General features: G+C 34.1%; 1 protein-coding gene across 1 annotated transcript; it reads left to right on the forward strand.

The window, feature by feature from the left end:
* Positions 1-11,709: 11,709 nt before the first annotated feature.
* On the forward strand, positions 11,710-13,941 carry LOC119068136. The gene is made up of 2 exons (XM_037171598.1): positions 11,710-12,433; positions 12,658-13,941. Exons 1-2 carry the CDS (start codon positions 11,729-11,731, stop codon positions 12,946-12,948), a joined length of 996 nt encoding a protein of 331 aa, XP_037027493.1. The 5' UTR covers positions 11,710-11,728; the 3' UTR covers positions 12,949-13,941.
* The last annotated feature ends 7,727 nt before the right edge of the window (positions 13,942-21,668 follow it).

Genomic DNA, 21,668 nt, shown 5'->3' on the forward strand with positions numbered 1-21,668 from the left:
TTTTCTAAGTGTTTCGATCATTGGAACGTAGCCCATCCAGTCTCCAGGGCGAGTGGTTGAAAACTGATTGGGGTTGCAATCGGTAGTGGTCAGAAAATTCTAATAGCAATGGTACAAAAATTCGGTCCCATTAGTAAAAGGGAAGACGATACAGACACGCCAAAGTTTAAAAAACTCAATTTTCAAAAGGTCGTAGAGGCGTAAATAGCCCCTATCAGTGTACAAAAAATATTTTTGGAGTCCGTCCACGTAGAGGCAGACAAGAGCTCAAGGTTTTTCCCTAATCACAGTCGTGAAATTCAGCGTCGCCTGAAACACACTTATGATAATTTCTCGTTATTAAATGGGTTTATACTGATATGCTGGCAGTCTCACGTCAACAGTAGGTGTAAGTGAGTAGAATTCTCTACGATAAAATTTGGAGCATCACTTAAAAAATCTTAATAAAGAGCAAAATATCATCGATGTTATCACAATTAAACAAATCGTCCCAACCGTTCTTTCAAAAAATTTTTAAGTGGTGCTCAAAGTTTCGTCAAATATCTTATCGATGCAACATACCTGAATTGTTGGCGTGAATCATAGCAAATGAGGTAATGTCGATGGAATGCTAGTCATTGTAATTTCTGGTATGATAATTGAAACTATTAAACTATTTTCGGATCAATCAGATTTCAGGTAAAGTTATGCTATTCCGGTAATGACAAACAACAGATGACAAATTTTGACACGAGATTGGATTTTCCACAATGAATGTGTGAACGACAGGGACTATTTCTGGGAAGCCATTTCCTAGAATTTTTACATTTTTCCTAAATTTTACTAAAAATAATTTTTGAGAAAATCAGGAAAAATTTAGGAAAAATCTAGGACATTTTTGGAAAAATCTGACAATATGCTTTCGCAAAAATTCTCCCTGGCGAAAGCTGAGATAACAGACCATCGTTTGAGCGATCATAATAAAAGACAAACAGAACAAATGTATAGGTATTTCAAATCGGATAGTATAATATGACACAGGTTTTAAACCGTGCATAACGATGCACACGATGATATCCGGATACAGGTAACGCGACTATCTTTGATCCCCAACGTCACACTCTAAAACATATTTTCGTTCATTGACAGAATTCGTGCAGTGAGTTCAGCATGATAGTCGAAATAAAAAGAGCGAAAGAAAAAACGCAACGAACAATCTTCCCGAAATGGGATTTACATCTTCAACCTATCTTTACCTTAATATTTACAGCATTATTTGCGCCGAACACGTCATTTTCGCAAAGTAAATAAATATTTCCCATTTCATGTGTTGTGTCACATATGCGAGATGTAATGATCTAGCAATAACTACGGATGACATGAACGAGTGAGTCGGTCTATGTAAGTAAAAAAATTATATTTTCTGAAAAAAGGAAAATGTTTTATCGTTCGTGTATATGTTACATGTAGGAAAGATGTCTTTTTATGGTTTTACGCCTTCGAGGTATATGCAATATTTTCCAGAGTCAATTTGCGTCAATTCTTTAGAGCTTTTTGTCGTTCGTTTATTTTTTTTTTCCTACTTCTTCTTCTGTGAAACGTTCGTATGTTTATACTTAAGAATGATTGATTTAATGGTATGGAAAATGGTTTTGTTTTATGAGACCCAAGAGAATTTCGAGTCGTCATAAAATGAGTTAAAGGAACTAAATAATTTAACAGTTCAGAAATAATGACAAATAAAAAATGTTGTTCAACACTGTATGACAAATGTGCCGGTCTCGTATACGCTGAAAATTTCATCGAAAATTTCATCTTAAAAGTAACAATAATCTCGAAATCATTCGACCGAAATGTGATATTGTAAAGCAAAACATCCATTCAAAAGCTTATATTCAACACACATTATTGCTTCTTCCGGACATGTACCGTCATGTTGTTTATAAAATAAATGCAATAATGCACAAACTTTCCACTTTCAAGACAAATTTCCTTAGGCTATATTTTTAGTCGCACACTCCGACAGTGAATTTTAGAATTCTGGTCACAGATCGTATGAAAGTATTAAAATGTGCAGAGCAGAAAAACTATGTTTAATGTTCTGAAGGGTGCGATGGATTCTTTGGCCGAGATCAAATTAGGTCGGATGCTGACATGGCATACACAAGCATATGAATGTCATCTCATTCACTTAGTTCCACACGTTCGGACATTTTTCAGCGAGTGGAAATTTTCTATCGCTGAGTTGGACACTATGTATTCTGCATTACTGGAAACCAACTATATATGAGTAGTTATCATGCTTGGCTGATTAACCACTTGGCTTAGCTGCTACTACAAAATCGAAAGGTTCTCATTGAGATCGTGGTTGCAACGAAACTAGATAACTAGAAATTCCATAAATTCCTTAAAAATTTCAATTTAACAATTTCTAATAATTTTTTTCAAAAAATAGGCTATTCCTCAGTTATAGTAACTCTGAGAATCCAAGTCAATTATAATATTTTAAGCGAAGGATAAACAGGAAATAAGTTTGGTTGCAATATCACATCTGATTGAAGAAGGAGAGGAAATTGAAGACCTACCGTTATCACATTTTTTTGCACGTACACTTCCAGCGATTCATAAGCGGAATGAAAAACAGCACATTTTACACTTGTTAAAAGCGTTGGTTCATCAGCTGAAAGAACGCTCCGACGCGCTCTTATAGCAAGAATCAGCTAGTGCAGAAACACGTGAAATCGAAATTGAGCTCAAATAGAAGAATGACTGTTTAAGTATATACATACAGCCAATCACAACAAGTTACAAAAATAGATATTCTAATTGAACCGAAAATTTTCAAATTTCTATATTTATACCCAACCCAACTCAATGTAATCTACTTTTCTCCCCAAATGTTGATGAGTACTTTAAAGACTAATAAGCTTTCAATTCTTTACACGTAATCAGTTTAAGGAAAAAAGACGCTCCGTTCTTTCTGCAGAAAACAAAGAAATTCTTAGATTTTCCGAACGCCGTAAATTTCCAATAACGTAACGGTTTTTCGAAAAGCAGCTTCGAAGGAAACCAGCAACGATGATTTTTAATATTCATAATTATGGACTTATCACAAATTCATTTGGCCTCAGGTGGTCTTTAATTTCAATTTTTGATATAACCTTTGTTCCCTTTTATAGGCATCGACGTAAAATTTTCGTGTTATGAAAAGCGAATGTAAAGAGAGAGAGAGCATGCGACAAGTTTGTAAAGAAGTATTGGGTAAGGTCAGTTTGGTAAAGTATGATTAAAATATGTAATGTATAAAGCCATGGGACCGTCTAAACTTATATAATACATAGGAATTTCGTCCCTTTTTTCATTGTTGGTTGTTTTATATTCAGCTGAAGTATTTTTATTACCAGGGTTAATTAGATTATTTCTCCGGCTCTAAATATGAATAAATTGTGGCCTCAGGTATCTTTTTATTTACACCTTTCTTGGTTAATTATTAAATCCTGAATGTTCACATTTTTTAGATTTAAATAAAAAGGTTCTTTCATTGCTTCATACCGTCTTGTTTAATTTATTCATATTTTTTCCGACGTCATTTTTGAGTTGTACATTTTGTGCTTGTCTTAGCTGTTCTTAACGTAAGTTACTTACCTTTCGGGTCAAATGATGATACTTTCTTGGTGAAATAATTAGCGAACGTTATTAAAAGAAAATCATCAGTTTTCATCTTGTTAACTTTGAATAAAATTATATTTTGATGATGATTTTAAAGTGTTTTTTACCCACATATACTTTCATCGCTTGAAATTCTAATCAAAGTTTTATCGCTGAAAGCAGTCATCGAGAAAAATAATGAATGGCTATTTATCTGTGTGGAACTCTGATTACTTTGAAAGAAAAAATTTATTTCCAATTAATATTTAAGCGGATCAAACACGGTAATAATAATTGAAAGACTGTTGATCTTAAATGTTCTTTGGGTGGTAAGAACGATTCTCAGATTCTCTGAGATTCGACTCATAGACTAAGCATTGAAACTGATCCCAAACCTGTGTTCAAACCTTTACAGACGGCAAGCGTCTCATTGTAAAAATCAATGAATCTGTTACGTGTTACGTCTATTGTATCAGATACAATAGCAGGTTACGAACTTGTGCGCAGAAGTTTTGCTTGACTTTGGAACATAGTATGATATCGACAAGTGGGCTCAAAATACTTACTGCATTACTGAACTGAAAAAAGGAATTGCTTTAGGGTAAATCACTGAATGGTTCGATATTTTCTGCAAATTTCTGTCAAAATTTTATCTCATTCTGTACTGCAGTGTACGTTTCTCCTAATTTTTGCATTACGTTTTCCACAATGTCTGTAAAGTATTCACCTCATACATTCGTATACGTATTGCTTTCGTAGTAAATAATTCAACGTTCTTCCATCACGTCGCGTTTTCTTTATATCATATAAGGCGAACTCTATATACCAATCGTCAAAATGTAACGTGGTAACGGCAATAACACTCTCTAGAATCGAAACGGTGTATACCGATGTACCATTTTGAGAGAATTTTGTTTTTATTAAGTTGATTTTACATATCAGCACCGTATGGTGTAGCGTTTAAATTAAATTAATTATGCTATACCATACCATACCATCTCAATGCGATATTTCCTTCGCCAATATTCGCAATTTCAATATCGCTTTCTTAAATTAACTTCGATTAAATTAATTTTTTCTGCAGGATATCTAAAAAATGGGCAATTAATTTTTCGATAGGTGGTGTCCAGCCGAAATTAAGATTCAAAATAAATAAAGTGATTCGAACTGAACCGATTGTATAGCGTCTGTAACATGGTTCACAATAGAATTACCGATAAATGTAAATGAAAAGAGAATGCTACCATTTACAGCGGATGCCATCAAAAATATCTTGGTACATTTGCACAACTATCTACAATAATATTTCCAACTGAAAATGAGTAACGTATAACAATGAAAAATTAAAATTTCACAATAAAACGTATTACAGAAGTTGAATGAAAATGCTACTTTTGTAATAATAATCGCTTTGATGAGAGAGTGTGTTGTATGGCTTTCAACCACTTTTCAACATACATACCAAATAATACTTTTTGACAATGATAAATTCTTCATAGATTCAAAGTCGATGGATTAAATCATTGAACAATTGAACAATGAATTATGCATTCGCGTATATTATATGCGGTGTATTGTGGAAGAGACTCTACGAAATCAAAATGACTGACTGACTGACGGCTTGATAAAACTTATTTGGGAAATTATAAATGAATTGTTCAACAATTAAAATTTATTCATTTTTGAGACAATGCAACGAACCCACAAAATGAAACGATGGAAAGTGCCTCGACAATTCACAGACTTACCAAGGATTTTACATTAGAGCAGAACATTGGTTGAATGAAATACAAATGAATTTTCCAGCAAACAATTAGGCTCTGTAGGTAGCCGCTATGCATTATTGTCATATAGTCCTGTCAATTAATCAAATTCATAATGACCTAAAAGAGATAAATTAGGTATTAATGAATTAACCTTGATTAACCATTAACCTGCGGCTATGTGAAACAGACGGTTCAGTGGTGGACTGTGACCGAAAAGGCCCGGTGCGGTCCCAAGTGGACAGTCATTCGACTAGTGCCTAAATACTATATATTTGGTAATTTACTTTGCCGTGCAATGAAATTGTTGGTATTTTTACTTGAGAAAAACGTCACAGACTTTGCTTAACCTGAGACGAAAAGCTCAGGGGCGCAGATTACAAGAACAGAATTCCCTTTCACATCTTTCGACTTTCAAAGCTGGAGTTCTTTCCTTGACCTCACGTCACGTAAAATGGCAAAACGAGAGAAGAAGAAGCTGTTTAGCAAAGATTGAGCCTGAGCTCCAAAAGCAAAAGATAACTCAGCCGTGATTGAAATACAAATCGTGTGTCTAAAAAAGCATTTATCACTCTGTAGCGTGAATACACACTCATTGGCATAAATAACTATTTTTTCAGCAGATTACTGTAAATTTCAAGTATTCTTACAACTCGATGGGATAGCATCGTTTATATTCTAACCAACATTTGATAAGTAAGCTTTGATATTTCAAACCATAAAAATATCGAAACTAAGGTTTTTGGCTAGTCGTAAATTGTTAGTCTGTGTAATTCTCGAGGAATTTACCATTTACATTGTATACAACCGCCACTTTGAACAAAACTTTCACCAAATTGTTTCCATTTAAATTGATATCAGATCCCTTCCATTCCCAACACAATTACCTAACAATTCTCGCAAATGAAGTCTGAACAATAACTTAGGAAAAACCGTAAAATTGTATGATGATTTTCGTACACGTTTACTCGGACTCTGACTGACATTTTACCGCAATGGACTGTACGGTACGTATATGTTTTCGCTGTATAATACCTCTTTGCACAACATTCTAATCATAAATTGCTATTATTTGATTGCATATGCTCATAAAACCCTTAGCACTAAATAACACAGATTGCAATTTAACAGGCATGCAGACAAAACTGACCTAGAGCACTAAGTAGCATATTTATACAAATTCATCGTCGTTTGTTAAACACATTGAGGCTGCTTCCATAATACTTCTAATTTCTATCTAGGTTTCGCCTTTCACAAACACTACAAAAACATTAAATGTATCCCAGAATGAATACATTCCATATTTTCCAATGTACGTATATATAATGGAGATTATGCATTGAATAGACACATACAGAATTTGCATTTGAAATTATGTATATGCATATCACAGTGGGGAGACGTTAGATGCTCCTGTTAAATAATGTTGAAAGTTACAAAAGCGTATTCAGCAGCTATATCACCTATATCAACGTCGATATCAAGCATACTATACGAAACTGTAGTTCTTTCATTGCATAGCCAGAGCCATTTGAATATCAAACAGATTACGCTTCACTTGGTCTTACTCAAATATTTCTGTGTTATAGGTGCTATTCCGACTATATATTTTTCCTATGCATGACATACATTAAGTCTATTCATCTATACATACGTGTACGTAAAGTGCATTCGAAAGGGATATAAAAAGTGTCATTCTTTCGAATCACATCTAACAGGAGTATGTTAATACGTAGGATTAAATATAGAACACCGGAGATGTATAAATATGAAAGAAACATTTACAATTGACACAATATGGCGGTTCGTTGTAAATGTATGTGTTCTTTAAATAATTTGCTGATTTTTTTTCAACTATTAACCTGCATATCTTTCACCATATAGGATGAATATAATTTCATTTTTCAAAAAAAGATTTTTAGACCCGTACGTTTGTAACACGACGAGTTCGACTCTCTGAGTAGGGGCAAACCTATTGTGGTTGTCCAGAGTTGCCAAATCAGCGAAAAAAAATCTAACGCCGAACCGTGCGAAACACCTATCCGTATCAAAAGCTTTTAATGTGAAACTCTTCATCCCTCTCACTTCATTCTCTGCTCCGCTGAAAAGCAATGAGCCCGTTAAAATCACTTACACTTAAATTAACATCTTGTTATTATGTACAAAAAAAAAATGGCCGTGACCGTGACATATCAAGAGCTGGTGCCTGTGCACATAACCAGTTGAACGTTGAACCACTGACAGTGGGAGTTATCCAATTGGATCCCCCCTTTTACTCACCGGTTTATAGTAAGCGTGTTTATCAAACAAGTCACGTTTACCGTGAACAGCGCTGGATCGCTACTCGAGGTATGTTGTAACTTAATCTAACAACAATCACCGTCGCTCGACAAAGTGATCGGACTAGCTACAGGTTCATTCATAGTAACATTCATATCAAATTACCTCATTCCTGCTCACACTTTACAAATTACCTTTTGATCTTGCCTTACCATTATCGTGTCATTCTTATTTCATTTTTACTTCACTCATCATCATTTGTACGCTATGAATTGTGACATTTAATTGTCATAGGTTCGTTCCAAGCATAACACAATTGTAAACTTTGGGTGATCGACTTCCAGCCATGTGTTGACTTTCACTGGTCATTCTGACCTGATTCTTGTTTTCGATGGAAAGAGTGCACCTTATGCCATTCGCGGGCTCACTAAAACAGGGCCTACTTTTTGGAAACTAATTTCTTGAATTTCTTGAAATTTCTCGAATTTTCACGAATTTCTTAAAATTTCTCGAATTCAAGAAATTCGAGAAACTTCAAGAAACTCGAGAAATTAGTTTCTTGAAATTTCTTGAATTTCTCGAAGTTTCCCGAATTTATTGAATTTTCTGGATTTCTTGAAATTTCTCGAATTCGAGAAATTCAAGAAACTTTGAGAAATTCAAGAAATATTTCTCGAAATTTCTTTGAAACTTTGTCAAATTTCATAAATTCCTATTTAAACAGCTATATTTACCTATATTTCACTTTTGCAACTACTTCAGGCGGGTTGAAACGACCAACACACAGAAGTGCTTCGTCAAAAGAATACTGTAAAATCATTTACTTCGGTAAACGATTTGAAAGTAAAACCGAAGATTGCTCTTTCTTTGTTGTCTTGGTACAAACTTAGCATCTCCCGCAACTCCACCGGTGAGTTTTGCACACACTTTTTTATATAAGGTAAAGAAAGTATCGCGGTTCGACATGTCAAAAACGGTTCGTTTTCCGACACTTCGTGAGCATCTTTAGTATGTGAAAAAGTGAAACAAAATCAAATAATTTAGTGGAAAATCTAATTTTTCTAATTAATTTAAATGTTTTTCGAAGTGGATCAGTAAAATCTAATCAAAATTGAAATGTTGACACAAGAAACATGGACTTTTTCGCATGAATTTTCGTGATTTTTGGCTGAAGATTGTTCAACGTCTAATTAAAATAATAACTTGAAAATCACATTACTAGCATTATTAATGTTTACTATTATGAATTCAATCTAAAACAAGTGTAAAAAGTGATTATTTATGTGAAATTATGTGTAATAAATATTGTTCGCGGTTCGACACGGAAAAAATCGCGGTTCGACAGTGATTGTTGTGACACAACTTCCACGATTTTATCTGAAAATTTTAGTTTCTTTGCATTTATAATATCGATATTAGTGAAATTATTGATACTGAACAGTTTAATTAAGGAAAATTCAAGCGAGTTTTCAGCCTATAATACGCAATAGCAAGTGTTTTTGAACTCAAACTAAGTCATAAAACTAGTTTTCCGTATCAATTTTTGATTTTCATATTTTGTTTTAAAACCTCTATGTGTCGAACCGCGATTTTTGCCGTAGTGTCGAACCGCGATCCAAAACGTCGAAGCCGGAATTCGATTAAAACCTTAATAATTAACTGAAATTAACATTGCGGGGTACGATATAAAACGGCAAGTTTTTCCTTAATATAAAACTATTTATTGATCGGTAAAATACTGTTCGACTGAATCGTTCGACCGTCTAGATAGGAATGAATTTGATATAATGCAATTGATGTGGTTTGTGCGGGTGGTGAACATACTACTGACATGAACCGCCGCACTACTCCCCTCCTAGAACATTTTTTACAGACGAAAAATCGCGACGAAAGTTATCGAGTCAAATCGCATAAAAAATGATTGAAAAAGTTAACAAAATAAAAAATGAGAACTGATGATCGCAGAAGTTCAGATTCGAGTGGTCGCTTCGTTTGTTGATTCATAGCAGATCGTAGTTCCTAGACGGTATGTGGTTGTGTCGTTTCGATTCTTGATCCATACAGATGGATTTGTTTCGGTCGCATATCCGTTGACTGAATTCCGGAAGATAATATGTCCCAAGGAATGCAGCGGTAGATCGAATGATTTCACAAGTCTCGCGTGAAATTTTGTTGCTATTCGTTTTCGTTGGTTTCGGTTCGCTGAACTTTAACTCGCGTTCAGATTAGGTGGACGGTGGAGTCGTTCGCTTGCGCCCTATGCATACCAGATGGATTGATTAGGCCGTAGGTGATGGTTTCAAATCGTTGAGGCACCTTAACATTAGGCCTGTGTCGCTGTAAATTCGTTGATTTTCGATTGATTGCTGTGTCGTTCGGTTGTTTGTTAATTTTCGGTTTTGTTTGAATCGCTGAATCGTCCCGAAAATTCGTTCGCATCGTATTGCTTTTATCCAATATTAGATGGATTTTTCTAGTTGATGCCTGAGTGTGCGTTCGTTCGGTATTTCGATTGGTCTCTTAAAAATTCGTAGGAAATCCAATGCTGATAAGGTTGATCAATGACTGGATCCCAGAATATTTTTGATTTTTAAGGATATCCAGCATTGATTTCGGTTTGTCGTTCGTTTCTTTGACGATGATTCCCACCTAGACGGTGTGTTGTTATGCTGGTCGTTGTTTTGTTGGTTCGTTAGCCATATTTCCAGTTAAATCAAATCGTGGAAATAGTACATGAACTGTGAACGATGCGTACAGTTTTTTTTGGCAACTAAAGCATTGACGTCCAAATTCACATTTCGTTGACGGTGATGAACGGTTGGTACCAGTTATTTTCGTCGTATGAGCGTTCAATTTGTTGCTTCGTTGAGTTCGTTGATTTTGATGAAGTTTGGCTATTGCTCGTCGAGTGACGCTAGTTGTCTATTAGTCGAACAATTAGCACTTCGAACAATGGAAGACATATGGCACAAAACAAAATGGTGGATGCACTTCGTCAAGAAAAATGTATATTCGCTGCTTTTATTACAATTTCGTTCGTATTTCGAGCCTTTTATAATGCGTTTTTTCCATTCGCACGCGACGCACAACACTTTGAAACTATTGTCTTGCTTTAAACACTGTTCGATCGAGATAAAAATAAATTCTCCAATTTGTCTTGCAAAACGATTTAAGAAAAACTTTTGATCGGCCCGTTCAATTTAATTCGGTCCGAAACGATTCCGGATTATACTTTACTTTGCGATACGTTCAAACGCGGGGTCACCAGTGCGGGGTACGATATAAAACGGCAAGTTTTTCCTTAATATAAAACTATTTATTGATCGGTAAAATACTGTTCGACTGAATCGTTCGACCTTCTAGATAGGAATGAATTTGATATAATGCAATTGATGTGGTTTGTGCGGGTGGTGAACATACTACTGACATGAACCGCCGCAACATTAAAATTAACATAATTAAGCTAGTTTCATAGAAAATTAATTGACTCAATGATCGAAACCAATGTCTGCGTACATATCTTCCAAAGAAACGGAAACAATCGAATTCAAACTCAGATTTTCAAAATTTTGTCGAACCGCGATACTTTACCTTACATCGCAATACTCTGACATCTTTTTCAAGATCAATGTATTTTCAATGTGCATATTAGCCGCGCCAATTCAGAGGCTTATCAGAAGTCTTGTGTACTAGCAAAATACAAGTGCTAAGGTGAAATTGTATAAAATTTATATTATTTCTGAGATCTCACTTTTACATTTACGGAGTACTATCTTATCATACATCGTGCATTCTTTCTGTCATGTGATTGGAATTCAGTTTGCCCGTGCACTAATTGGATTCTTAACTTATATCGTGAACTTGCGAGCTTTAAATAGGATTGAAATTTTGTGTCGCATTCAATTGTCTGTCATCGTATTCATTAATAAAATCCCAAGCTCGTTTAAAAATAGTAAAATCGTTTGTTAAAGTGAAAACTTCAATCTGCAATAATGGTCAATATCGAAGAAGTTAGAAATTTTTTGGAGACTCGCCCAATTCATGTGGCTTTGAATAAAATGGATGATGAGAAAAATGACGAGACTGCGTTGAAATTTATGTGTATAATTGATTACGAAATTGAACGGAATGGTTTATACGAGAAAATTAAGAACACCAATTATCCGAAACTTTTTGAAGAGTTACTTTGCTTTCATTCATATAAAAACTTTACATATTATGAGTATAAAGATAGTCCTTTCCTTAATGGGAAAAATGTACAGTGTTGTAGGTGCGAATTATTTGGCACATATACATCGATACTGACACATATTGCCATAAATCACGATCTTCACATTGGAAACAGATTGTGCTTTTATTGTGGAAAAAAAGAACTGAAAATCCATTTCGAGGAAGAATCGCTGCAGAAGTGTTATGAAGAGTATCTTTTAAGCAAAAATATTACCGAGGTTGAGCTTGGAGCAATTGCCGTGCATAAAGTTATAACTGAATTCTATGATGTCATGAAATCTTTTTCAAAATCAATGGGAGTACTCATTGTCAGAAAGTTACATTCTTATACTGCCAAGGGACGTTACAAACCCGATAAAATCCTTGAAAACTTCGACGACGAGGATCCATATTCCACAGTTCTAAGGGTTGCTTATCGGCAAAGCCCTCCGAAAAAATCGATTGCATTGACTTCAAAACGAAGACTCGAAGACGTTTTCAAGATAGCTATCGATTCACTGCGTGGTGGAGATGCTTATTCAAGATTTATACAAGTGAGTGTAAGAATTAAAAAATAATAGGGGTAAACCATTATGGTTCGTAAAGTTTGTGAGTGAGTATGGTAATTTCGTGAGCTTTTGACATTTCTTCCAAATGTATAATGTCAAAACTCTACGAAATCATCATACTCATGAACTTTGCGAACCATAATGGTTTACCGCTAATATATTGATGTTGATTGATTGTACTTTGTATATCTCGTAATCTTCTATTTTAGTCCGTCCCAGAACACTTGAGCGAAGATGATACAGCACCAATAGGATATCAAGAACAATATCAACCGAGAAGAAGCGGAATTTTCTCTAGAACTTCCAATGTCTCTATGGTAAATATACCAACAGCACGTTCTGCGTCTGTAATGACTCTAAACGAAGTGAGAACAGAACCATTTGTAGCTTATTTATCTCAAATACTCAGCGAAATCCCAAACTTTGAAGCTCGTCGTAAAACCGAAAAAGATTTGTTAGAAGTTGCAATGAAAGCCCGACTTAGTCAAGGAAATAAGTGAAAGAATTTGTCTATTCAGTTTATAGTGAAGCGAATCCGGTCCTAGTCTGTATTTAATTTGAAAATGTTTAATATTTTCACTATCTAATTAAGAGCAATTTACACTCCGACCTTCTATGAAAATATATTTTCGATTATAAATTTTTAGTCGATAAAAGTCAAAAGTTGAAAAAAAAAAACCACAAAAAATCACAAATTTCAGGAGTTTTGAGTTTCCTCGGATGACACTATATAAATCTGGACAATTCCAGCGGCTGTCGAAACTTTATATATTTCGGCATCAAACGATGAGGAAACCTCTTTCAACAATAATTCGAATAAAAAGTCATCATCGAAAATATATTTGCATAAGTGCTCTTAAGTGGTCTATATAGTATCTCAGTTAATCGCGTTTATTGCTAAATGTGTTATTTCAAAGTGATTCTCTGAGGTGAAGACCACTTGAATTGTTGATTAGATAGTGAAAATAAGTTCATTTCGTGTACAAAGTCAGTTTTGCACATACAAACTGATTTTTTACGCAAAAAAAATTGATTTTGTACGTAGAAACCTTGATATTGTACACAAATAGTATATTACATCACAAGGATCAAAAAGGTGTGTCACCCAGATGGTGAAAACACATCTTTTGATCCGAGTGATACTATTTTTCATCCTGGAGTACGAAAGTCACATTCCGAACAAAACATACCGAAAATTTTGTTCATTGAGCATATACTGCGATGTCACACAGTTATTGCTGTTACATGTGTAGTAACTGGTCTGCTATATGTGTATAGCAACAGGTGCTGTTGCATGTGTAGTAACTGGTGCTGTAAAATGTGTAAGATCATCTAGTTGATCCAACTTGAAAAAAAAAGTTCATGAAACATTTGGGAAAGAATAAAGATATCATCGAAAATAACATAAGCGGGAATGAAAAGTGGAGAAAAACGTAAGAGGAGAATGATGCTGTTTTTGAGCTAAATTTGGTGAGAGAATGTGACGTTATTGGTACTCCAAGATTAAAAATTCTTTTTGTTAAATAAAAAACCTTTTGCCTTTCAAGTAAAATATGAAACTTCAGTGAAAATTCGAATAAGGCATTGGTTTTCTTTAAAAAAAAAACCTTGACAATAAATTAAACTTTAATTAATTTAACTTATAAATGTTAGTTATACTTGTCTACTTGATAAAACGTCATTCTTGCATTTTTTGGTATAATTTTTTCTTTTCAATTTTGCGTTGATGCGAAGTCAACAGTTAGCTAACCAATGGATGAAAGTCTGTCACAGGGCCAGGGCCACCATACTTATGTATCGGACAATCCATCAATGAGTCGTTGATGACCACATGGGCAGTTGGCGTTATTAACCAATTTCTACTTGTATAACATGTCGTTGCATCGACCATGCCCAGTTCTCAGTCTGTTTAGATTACTACACAACTAATGGGGAAGCGTGAATTCTTTGGACTTGGCAGAGTGGATTTCAAAGTCAAACAAGATGCTACTGCCACCTCTGTCGTGCCAAATTTCTTTCGGGTGGTAGTCGGTTGCGTTAAGCGATTTGGCTGTACTGACAGCTGGTTTACGGGATTTCAATTCAAAGTCCTTATTGAGCGGAACATTTTCGTTTGTCTAGACATTGACAGCAAGTTTCTCATACGTCTGATGGCTGGTGGAACGATATCGCTCAAAAGCAGATAACCATTCCAACGGTGTGGACTGGCCTGTGACGGTTATTATTCTTTTTTTTCCCTAATGATACGCCGTCGCGTTATATTGAGGAGGCGTCTCTCGCCCTCTTCAAAAAAGAGTCAAAATTTAACCAAATTTGGTATAACACCTGTCTTCTCCCCTAATAATTTGTGAACAGTCCCTAAGAAAGAAAAATAGTTCAACCAAAAATGTCATTTTAGGAAAAATTGTTTTCACCACGGCAGAGTAAAGTAAACCAGGCAAGAGCAGTCGATTTGACGAGAAACCTAAATGCATCAGTTTATCTTTTGATTTTGGTGCAAAACGCTTACTTAATACAAATGCATGAAACGAATACGTAAACGATTTGCGTCCTCTGCTCCTGCCTGGTTTACTTTACTCTGTCGTGTTTTCACTTGTATCAGAATTATTATGACAAGTATAATCCGATACTGCTGATGGTGAAAAGGGTAGACGAATTTTAAGGAGACGTTAGACGAGTAGTAACCGATACTTTTACTGATTTTCACAAACAAATCTCGTGCTTGTTAGATGTTTTCTATGTCAGTGGTTTTGAGCTGGTAGAATATCCTTTTGATCAGCATATATACTGTACTTTAATCTTAGTGCTGATATTGATACCGTTTTTGTCAGACATTTTTCGTTTCATATTTTTATATGTTTTTCATTGATGGAAATAACGGCAATAAAAGCCTTTACGAATTAACAATAAGAAGAAAATCTCTTCAATTTCTGTACATAAAAAAAGTTTTCTCATTCGTCACGTTTCCTTTGAGACGATTTTTTTCCACCGGCTCTCTAGATGTATTTACTTAATGAACTTCTTTGATGGTAAATATGTCATGTTCTTAATGTCTTGTGAAACATTGATATGCATTGATTTTGAACTTAACAATATAAAGGAGCATAGTCTGTTTGATGCTCCATTGAGAATACACGTTGAAGTTCTTATGCACACAGATTATAAAGATTGAATAAATGTTTGATGTGAGATTTATGCATCTGCTAAAGAATGTCTGAAATTATGTTCGCCGTATGTAAGGTAAATAAGGTCTTTGATAATCAGCAATTCTGATGAAATATTGACATGTGCTCAATATAGTTTTGTTGAAGCTTTCGTCTGATAAGCAGTAAATCACGAACTTTAAGTATTTCTTACTAATACTTAATTGTACCGTTTGGTGGTTGAAGGTCTTTCCTCTTTTAAGGAAAAAAAGGCGTTTTGAAAAAACATGGTGAGAGACGCACATAGTGATACAGCTTTACATTTGATATTTCTTTTTTGATTTTGATTTTTCTTGCGAATATCATAGTATTCCTGGCTGCCTTTGTTTGTTCGTCGTTTTAGATGAATGCAAAACCTTGCATTGAATCTGGTGTGTGAAGTTTTTAACGCAGTTTTGTAACCTGTTGCAGCGCTTACTTCAATTTAGGTCTTTGAAGCCTAAATTTATCCGTTACCGTTGTGGTGTTGTGCATTCATATTATTCATATTATTTACGTAGCTACCTAATACCTATGTTTCAGGAATCAAAATTCATCTGGTCATAAAATTATATTGTATTACAAGTTAACTTTTTTCTTCAGACTCCTTCATCTACTCTACACCGACAGTCAAATTTCATGCAGTTTGTATTTTTTCCGCAAAGTTTCATTTGCGAAATAATTATTTGTTATCTCGCTTCGCTCGTATGGAAAACTTTTTACTACCACTAAAAATATCGACATTATGCCACACGGTGTACAATATACTATTTTCTATTTTAGTCACACCAAAAACAAAACAGCAGAGAAATTAACCAAAGTGTAGACGACGAAAATCCTTTCGACTTCCGCGGAATCTATAAACACGATTCGAATAATAATATAAATGTTGGCCGGAATTTAAGATTCATGACTTGTGAGAAAAATATTCTTTTCGTAACACGATTTTCTATCATCTGTTTGTGATTACGTATCTGGTTGTTTCGATATTTTGAAGGAAAATGTGTAGATGCAAAAAGTGTTGTTCTTTTTTATGTGCATAAAACCAATTTACATGTTTGCGGGTCGCAAATCGTTATTTTCATCAAATGTTATATTATGACCTTAATCCATTCCATTGCAAAATTCGGTATAAAACTATAAAGTCAAGTGTTCGTGTGTCTGTTGAACTCAGCTTCGCCTCGCATCAACAAAATTCACACGAAAACCGGACATTTCAAGTATTCATCGCTTTTTATGTAAATGACTATTCTGAACACCGAATATATTTGATTTATTAAAATGTAGACAAACTCAAAAAGTTTGAAAGGAGATTGATTGAGAATATCCCATTGCTGTCAACTCCATCCAAAATTCTGAAAAAATGTCAAACCTAATAATTTAAATATTAAAAAAAAAATCTTTGACAATCGATTTGAGGTTTTGTATCATTCTGATGTATTGGATGCATGTCTCCATTTTTTTTTAAATGTTCGATATTCAGATATATTCATTCTAACTATGGTGTCAGCGGAACGCCAACTGTTAATTACTGTATTTGGAAGTGATAGCACTGATTCTAGCTTTAAGATAGAAAATATTTGGAGGCTCATGACATCAGCATAGGCATTGGATTTCATTCGTTCAGACAGGAGTTATGCTTTCCTCATGTGAGATAAAGCTCACAACACATGGATGTGTACATTTGTCAGTGTAGCTTCCGCGGACTTCCTTCCTTCTGTGTTGATAATCCATTTATTTTACCACTTAAAAATTCAAAAGAATTTTCTTTTTTTTCAATAATTTCTTTAGTTAAGGAGTTAAGGAGTAGTAGCATGCATTTATGTACACTACATTTTGATAGAATTTTTTTTCTTCTTTATAATCTATCTTCAGTTCATATATAAAAGTTAGGAAAAATAACATTAAGCTGATTTTGATCAAAATCGTATACACCGCACCTTATACTCCGACTAAGGAACTTTACCATGCTAATAACTTAGTCAAGCGTTAACCCAAAAGGGATAAAACTTTTCCGGGTAATATATTACGTTGCGTTCAACGAACAAAACTGGAGCAAGCAGACAATTTATGATTTTATTCTCAAGTTTTCAACAAAAATATAAAAAAAGAAATCCATGAGCATATTCTCCCCCGGTTAATAACCATTTAAAAACAAATTTAACCATTTTTTATGTAAGTTTGTGCTACGCTTACATACATCCACGATGATGCATATAATATGCTTCTTTTGGTATGGTTGGTTGATTTTATTCTGTATATACACACATATTCCATACAGTCATTCAAACTCGAACAGCTTACATTACATCTTGTGCAGCCTTGGTTGAAAATTATGCAAATGTCCTGTTCGTTAGTGTTTTTATTATCCTCTACTGGTTTCAATCCTGCTATGCTGAATCTTTTTTTGCCGTACGTATGTCTACTGTATACGATATTATAAATGAAGACATTTTTCAAAACGATTAAATCTTGATGAGAGAGATTAAACATTTATTTGTGTTTCTTGATATTTGGAGAGCTTGTTTCCCTTTCAAGTAAATAAAATTAAAGCAATGACGTTGATGGTGTGTTGCTAATGGCTAAGTGGTAACAGTAAAATGACATCCGTAATCACTAATCTTAAAGTCGGAGGACATTACCAATGCTCACCACACAGAGAATGTTCGATTCAATTTTATTTTATTTCATAGTACCAAGAAGGTTAATAATGTATTCAAAAGCGCAGTAGTTTGTTCAAATTGAAATTTTCACTTTTCTATTTAAATGAAACAATCTGTTCAATAGCTAGAATAGTTACAATCTAAAGTGTCTGCACTTGGATTGTTTCGAAAGACAGTAGAATGTACTTAGTTTGTCCGTTTTTATAACTTTTTGTTTGTTATTTGGAATTCTTCTTATTGAGTGTGTTGGAATGAGAAGCGAAATCTTGAAATTTGGTGTATTGAATCACAAATGTGACAGGTAAGATGTTTTCCAACGAAACTGGTATTTTTTACCGAAAAAAACCACAGTCTACGACAAAAATCCTTTTTGAATTAATCCTTTAATTGGACCTGCTATGCTGAAGCGTGGACATAAATACTGATTTACGTATATGTTTCACTTCGTTCGGGCAATAACTTGTGAAATCGCCTAAAATCCAGGACAGAAAAGTATACAAATTTTGTTGTCGAACGATTTATGTAATGGATTTTACTTGCAGCACCCTGTGAAAATAAAATTTTGATTTTCGCAAGGCTTCGCTAGTAAAATACCTTACGGAATTGTTTGGAGATTGTAATTTTTCCACGAGGGATTATAGCTCTTGCCTTCGGCTCGGGCTGCAAACCTCCCTCTAGGCAAAATAAAAATCTCCAAACAAGGACGTAATATACTATAAATGACGCCCGGATTCCGATTTAATTCATTCCTCAAATTTATATGAACACTTCACTCACTTCTTTGCAGAGATGTTCCGGATATACTTTCAAATTTCATGCGTATAACGGAAAGAAAAAGAAAGCTCCATCCTACCAGTCTCTAATTTTGATACAACCGAGTAAGAGCTTAATTCACATAATATTTAAATTAAAAGTGAAAACTTTCTTGTTATAACCAATGTTACTAATACGACAAAATTTCCAACGTCTCTAATGCCATTTAACAAGTTCACATTTACATATATTTTACTGTTTGCTACAAAGTTAAACTACACCATCAGATTCACCATTCAAAAAGCATTTACAGCAGAATATAATCCGTTCTTAATTAATCATGACTCTGTGACTACTCACACAGGTTTTGTATTTTATTTCAATAAAGGGGAGTGAGTGACTTTAAGGAAGAAAATTGTTCTACCACATAAAATTTTTGAATTTATTAATAAACGTGGCGATTTAGTGATTAATTTTAGTGGAAGAACAGCGGTCCTCCAAAAGCAGCAGAAAGTGTAAGTAGATTTGTTAAAGCTTGTGTATAAGTCTCTATATTGTAACCTGTAACGAACTAGAGATTTGTTCAGTGAACATCACTGAATTACCATAATAAGTCAGGATGCAGAAAGAGTGGAAATTTCGTGTAAACGTAACTATTTTGTGCCGGTTTATATTGCAAAAATTTTGTGAAACTCTCCTAAATTTTCTTCTCGCTAATTTTCATTTTATTACGAAGGCAATGTGAAATAAAAGAATTGAGATTGTAGTCGGAGTATCGTGCAAATTGGTAATTACGCTGAATACCTGAAGTGCTACACAATTCAAAATGAATACCAGAAACTAATTACACGAATTAAGTTTATTCAAACATAATAACAAAAGCTGTAAATGGGCGTTGCATCCACACCATTCACATAACATGGTAATAAAAGGTTATTCGGCTTTTCCTTAAAAAACAAAATTTAAATATTGTGAAGGCCTCTAATAGTGTAACATAGTTGCAACAGAGTTGAACTGGCAAGAATGGTATTAGATTGGGAATATCACTTCGGTGGCATTCTCTAATATATGTGCTTGGGCAACATTAAGTCTATTTGACTCCAAGGCAATAAATTTGAAATGTTGGAGAATGAATTATTATTTGAAAGTGGGAAATATAATTAGAAAATACGAATATCACCGGATGTCCTTGCAAACGAGTAATAAGCTCAGCCGAAAAGAGTTTGTACCAATGAAAATACTTAAAACAGATGAAGTACTAGACTTGATACTTTATACACTAGGGATACTCTCACAGTACTTTCTCCAAACGAATCTACCTGCAATGTACTATGAGCTAGTTTTCAGGGTAACGGAATTTGGTAAAGCCTTAAGATTGCTTCTATAGTAAACATCGTTACTGTTAAATGAATTTAACAACACTGCAGTGTATCATGATATACATACTCCCACATATCTATGAAAAAATGAGACGTCTAAAATATATTCATATCTCATGCCTGAGTGCGAGTGTGAATAAATTAATTTAATTTGCTGCCAAAATTATGCGAAAAGTGAATTTAGCAGAATTTCAAATGTAACAAAATTTGATGGGTATGAATGGGTCTATTAGATAGGTGAATGTGTGCGTATACGCTTGCATGTTATTCGCATAACATAAGATCGCTAATATAATGTATTCCATTTCATTTTTGCTTGTAGACATAATTCACAATTCACGCACCCTCTGGAGTATTATTCATAATTCCATTATTTGTAATAAAGTTCATGTAAATAATGACGGAATAAGCTCGTACATAAACAATGTCTCGTTAATTATAATATTTTCGAGAAATTGTTAATGAATTATTTATTCAAATTTTATTTAAGTACCCCATATCTTAGTACGGCGTTGTCGTACGTTGAACATATAATTAAAAAAAAAAATCGGAGATTAAGGGTTATTGTGATGGGATGGGATGTTAGCAGGACGAGATTGATGAATCGAAAATTTAACACTCTCTATGTTAGGCTCGACAACTTAATCAAATTATGTGCTATGTGGCAGTCTAGCAGTGTGTTTTCCTTTAAATTAAGACGTAACGTATATTTACAGAATCTTTTTATAATGCGATTATGAACAGAGTCCAAATTTAATTAAAACTTACGATAAATTGTGTGCTTAATATTTAACGTTGCATGATCGATGAATGACTGAACTTTTCAATAAAAAATTTATTTTATCCTGTACGTACACTCCTGTTCTTCCTCAGTCGCGTTCTGTGCCAGAACAAACAGTTTCGTCAGTTTCTTTTTTATATTCGATGTCAATATGTACCGTTTGAAACTTTCTAACAAAAAGAAAAATGAAAAATACTAGCACTAATGACTGTCGTATTCGGTGCAAGCTGCAGTCATTCATTCAAAGCACTCAATGTTTTTAGAACAAAAGCAACCATGTTTTGATAATTACAAGATGATTTATAAGAGTTGACTTTTTACCGAAAAGCGGACGTGATATAAATCTCGTTTACTGAAGGTTTTCTCTAATTTTCTGAGTTGTTTCATTATACGAGTTTCGATGGAGATTTTCCAGATCTTCAACGATTTGTTTTAATTTAAATGCAGCTACAGAGAATCAAT

This window comes from Bradysia coprophila (assembly GCF_014529535.1).
Source record: "Bradysia coprophila strain Holo2 chromosome X unlocalized genomic scaffold, BU_Bcop_v1 contig_173, whole genome shotgun sequence".
Classification (NCBI taxonomy): domain Eukaryota; kingdom Metazoa; phylum Arthropoda; class Insecta; order Diptera; family Sciaridae; genus Bradysia; species Bradysia coprophila.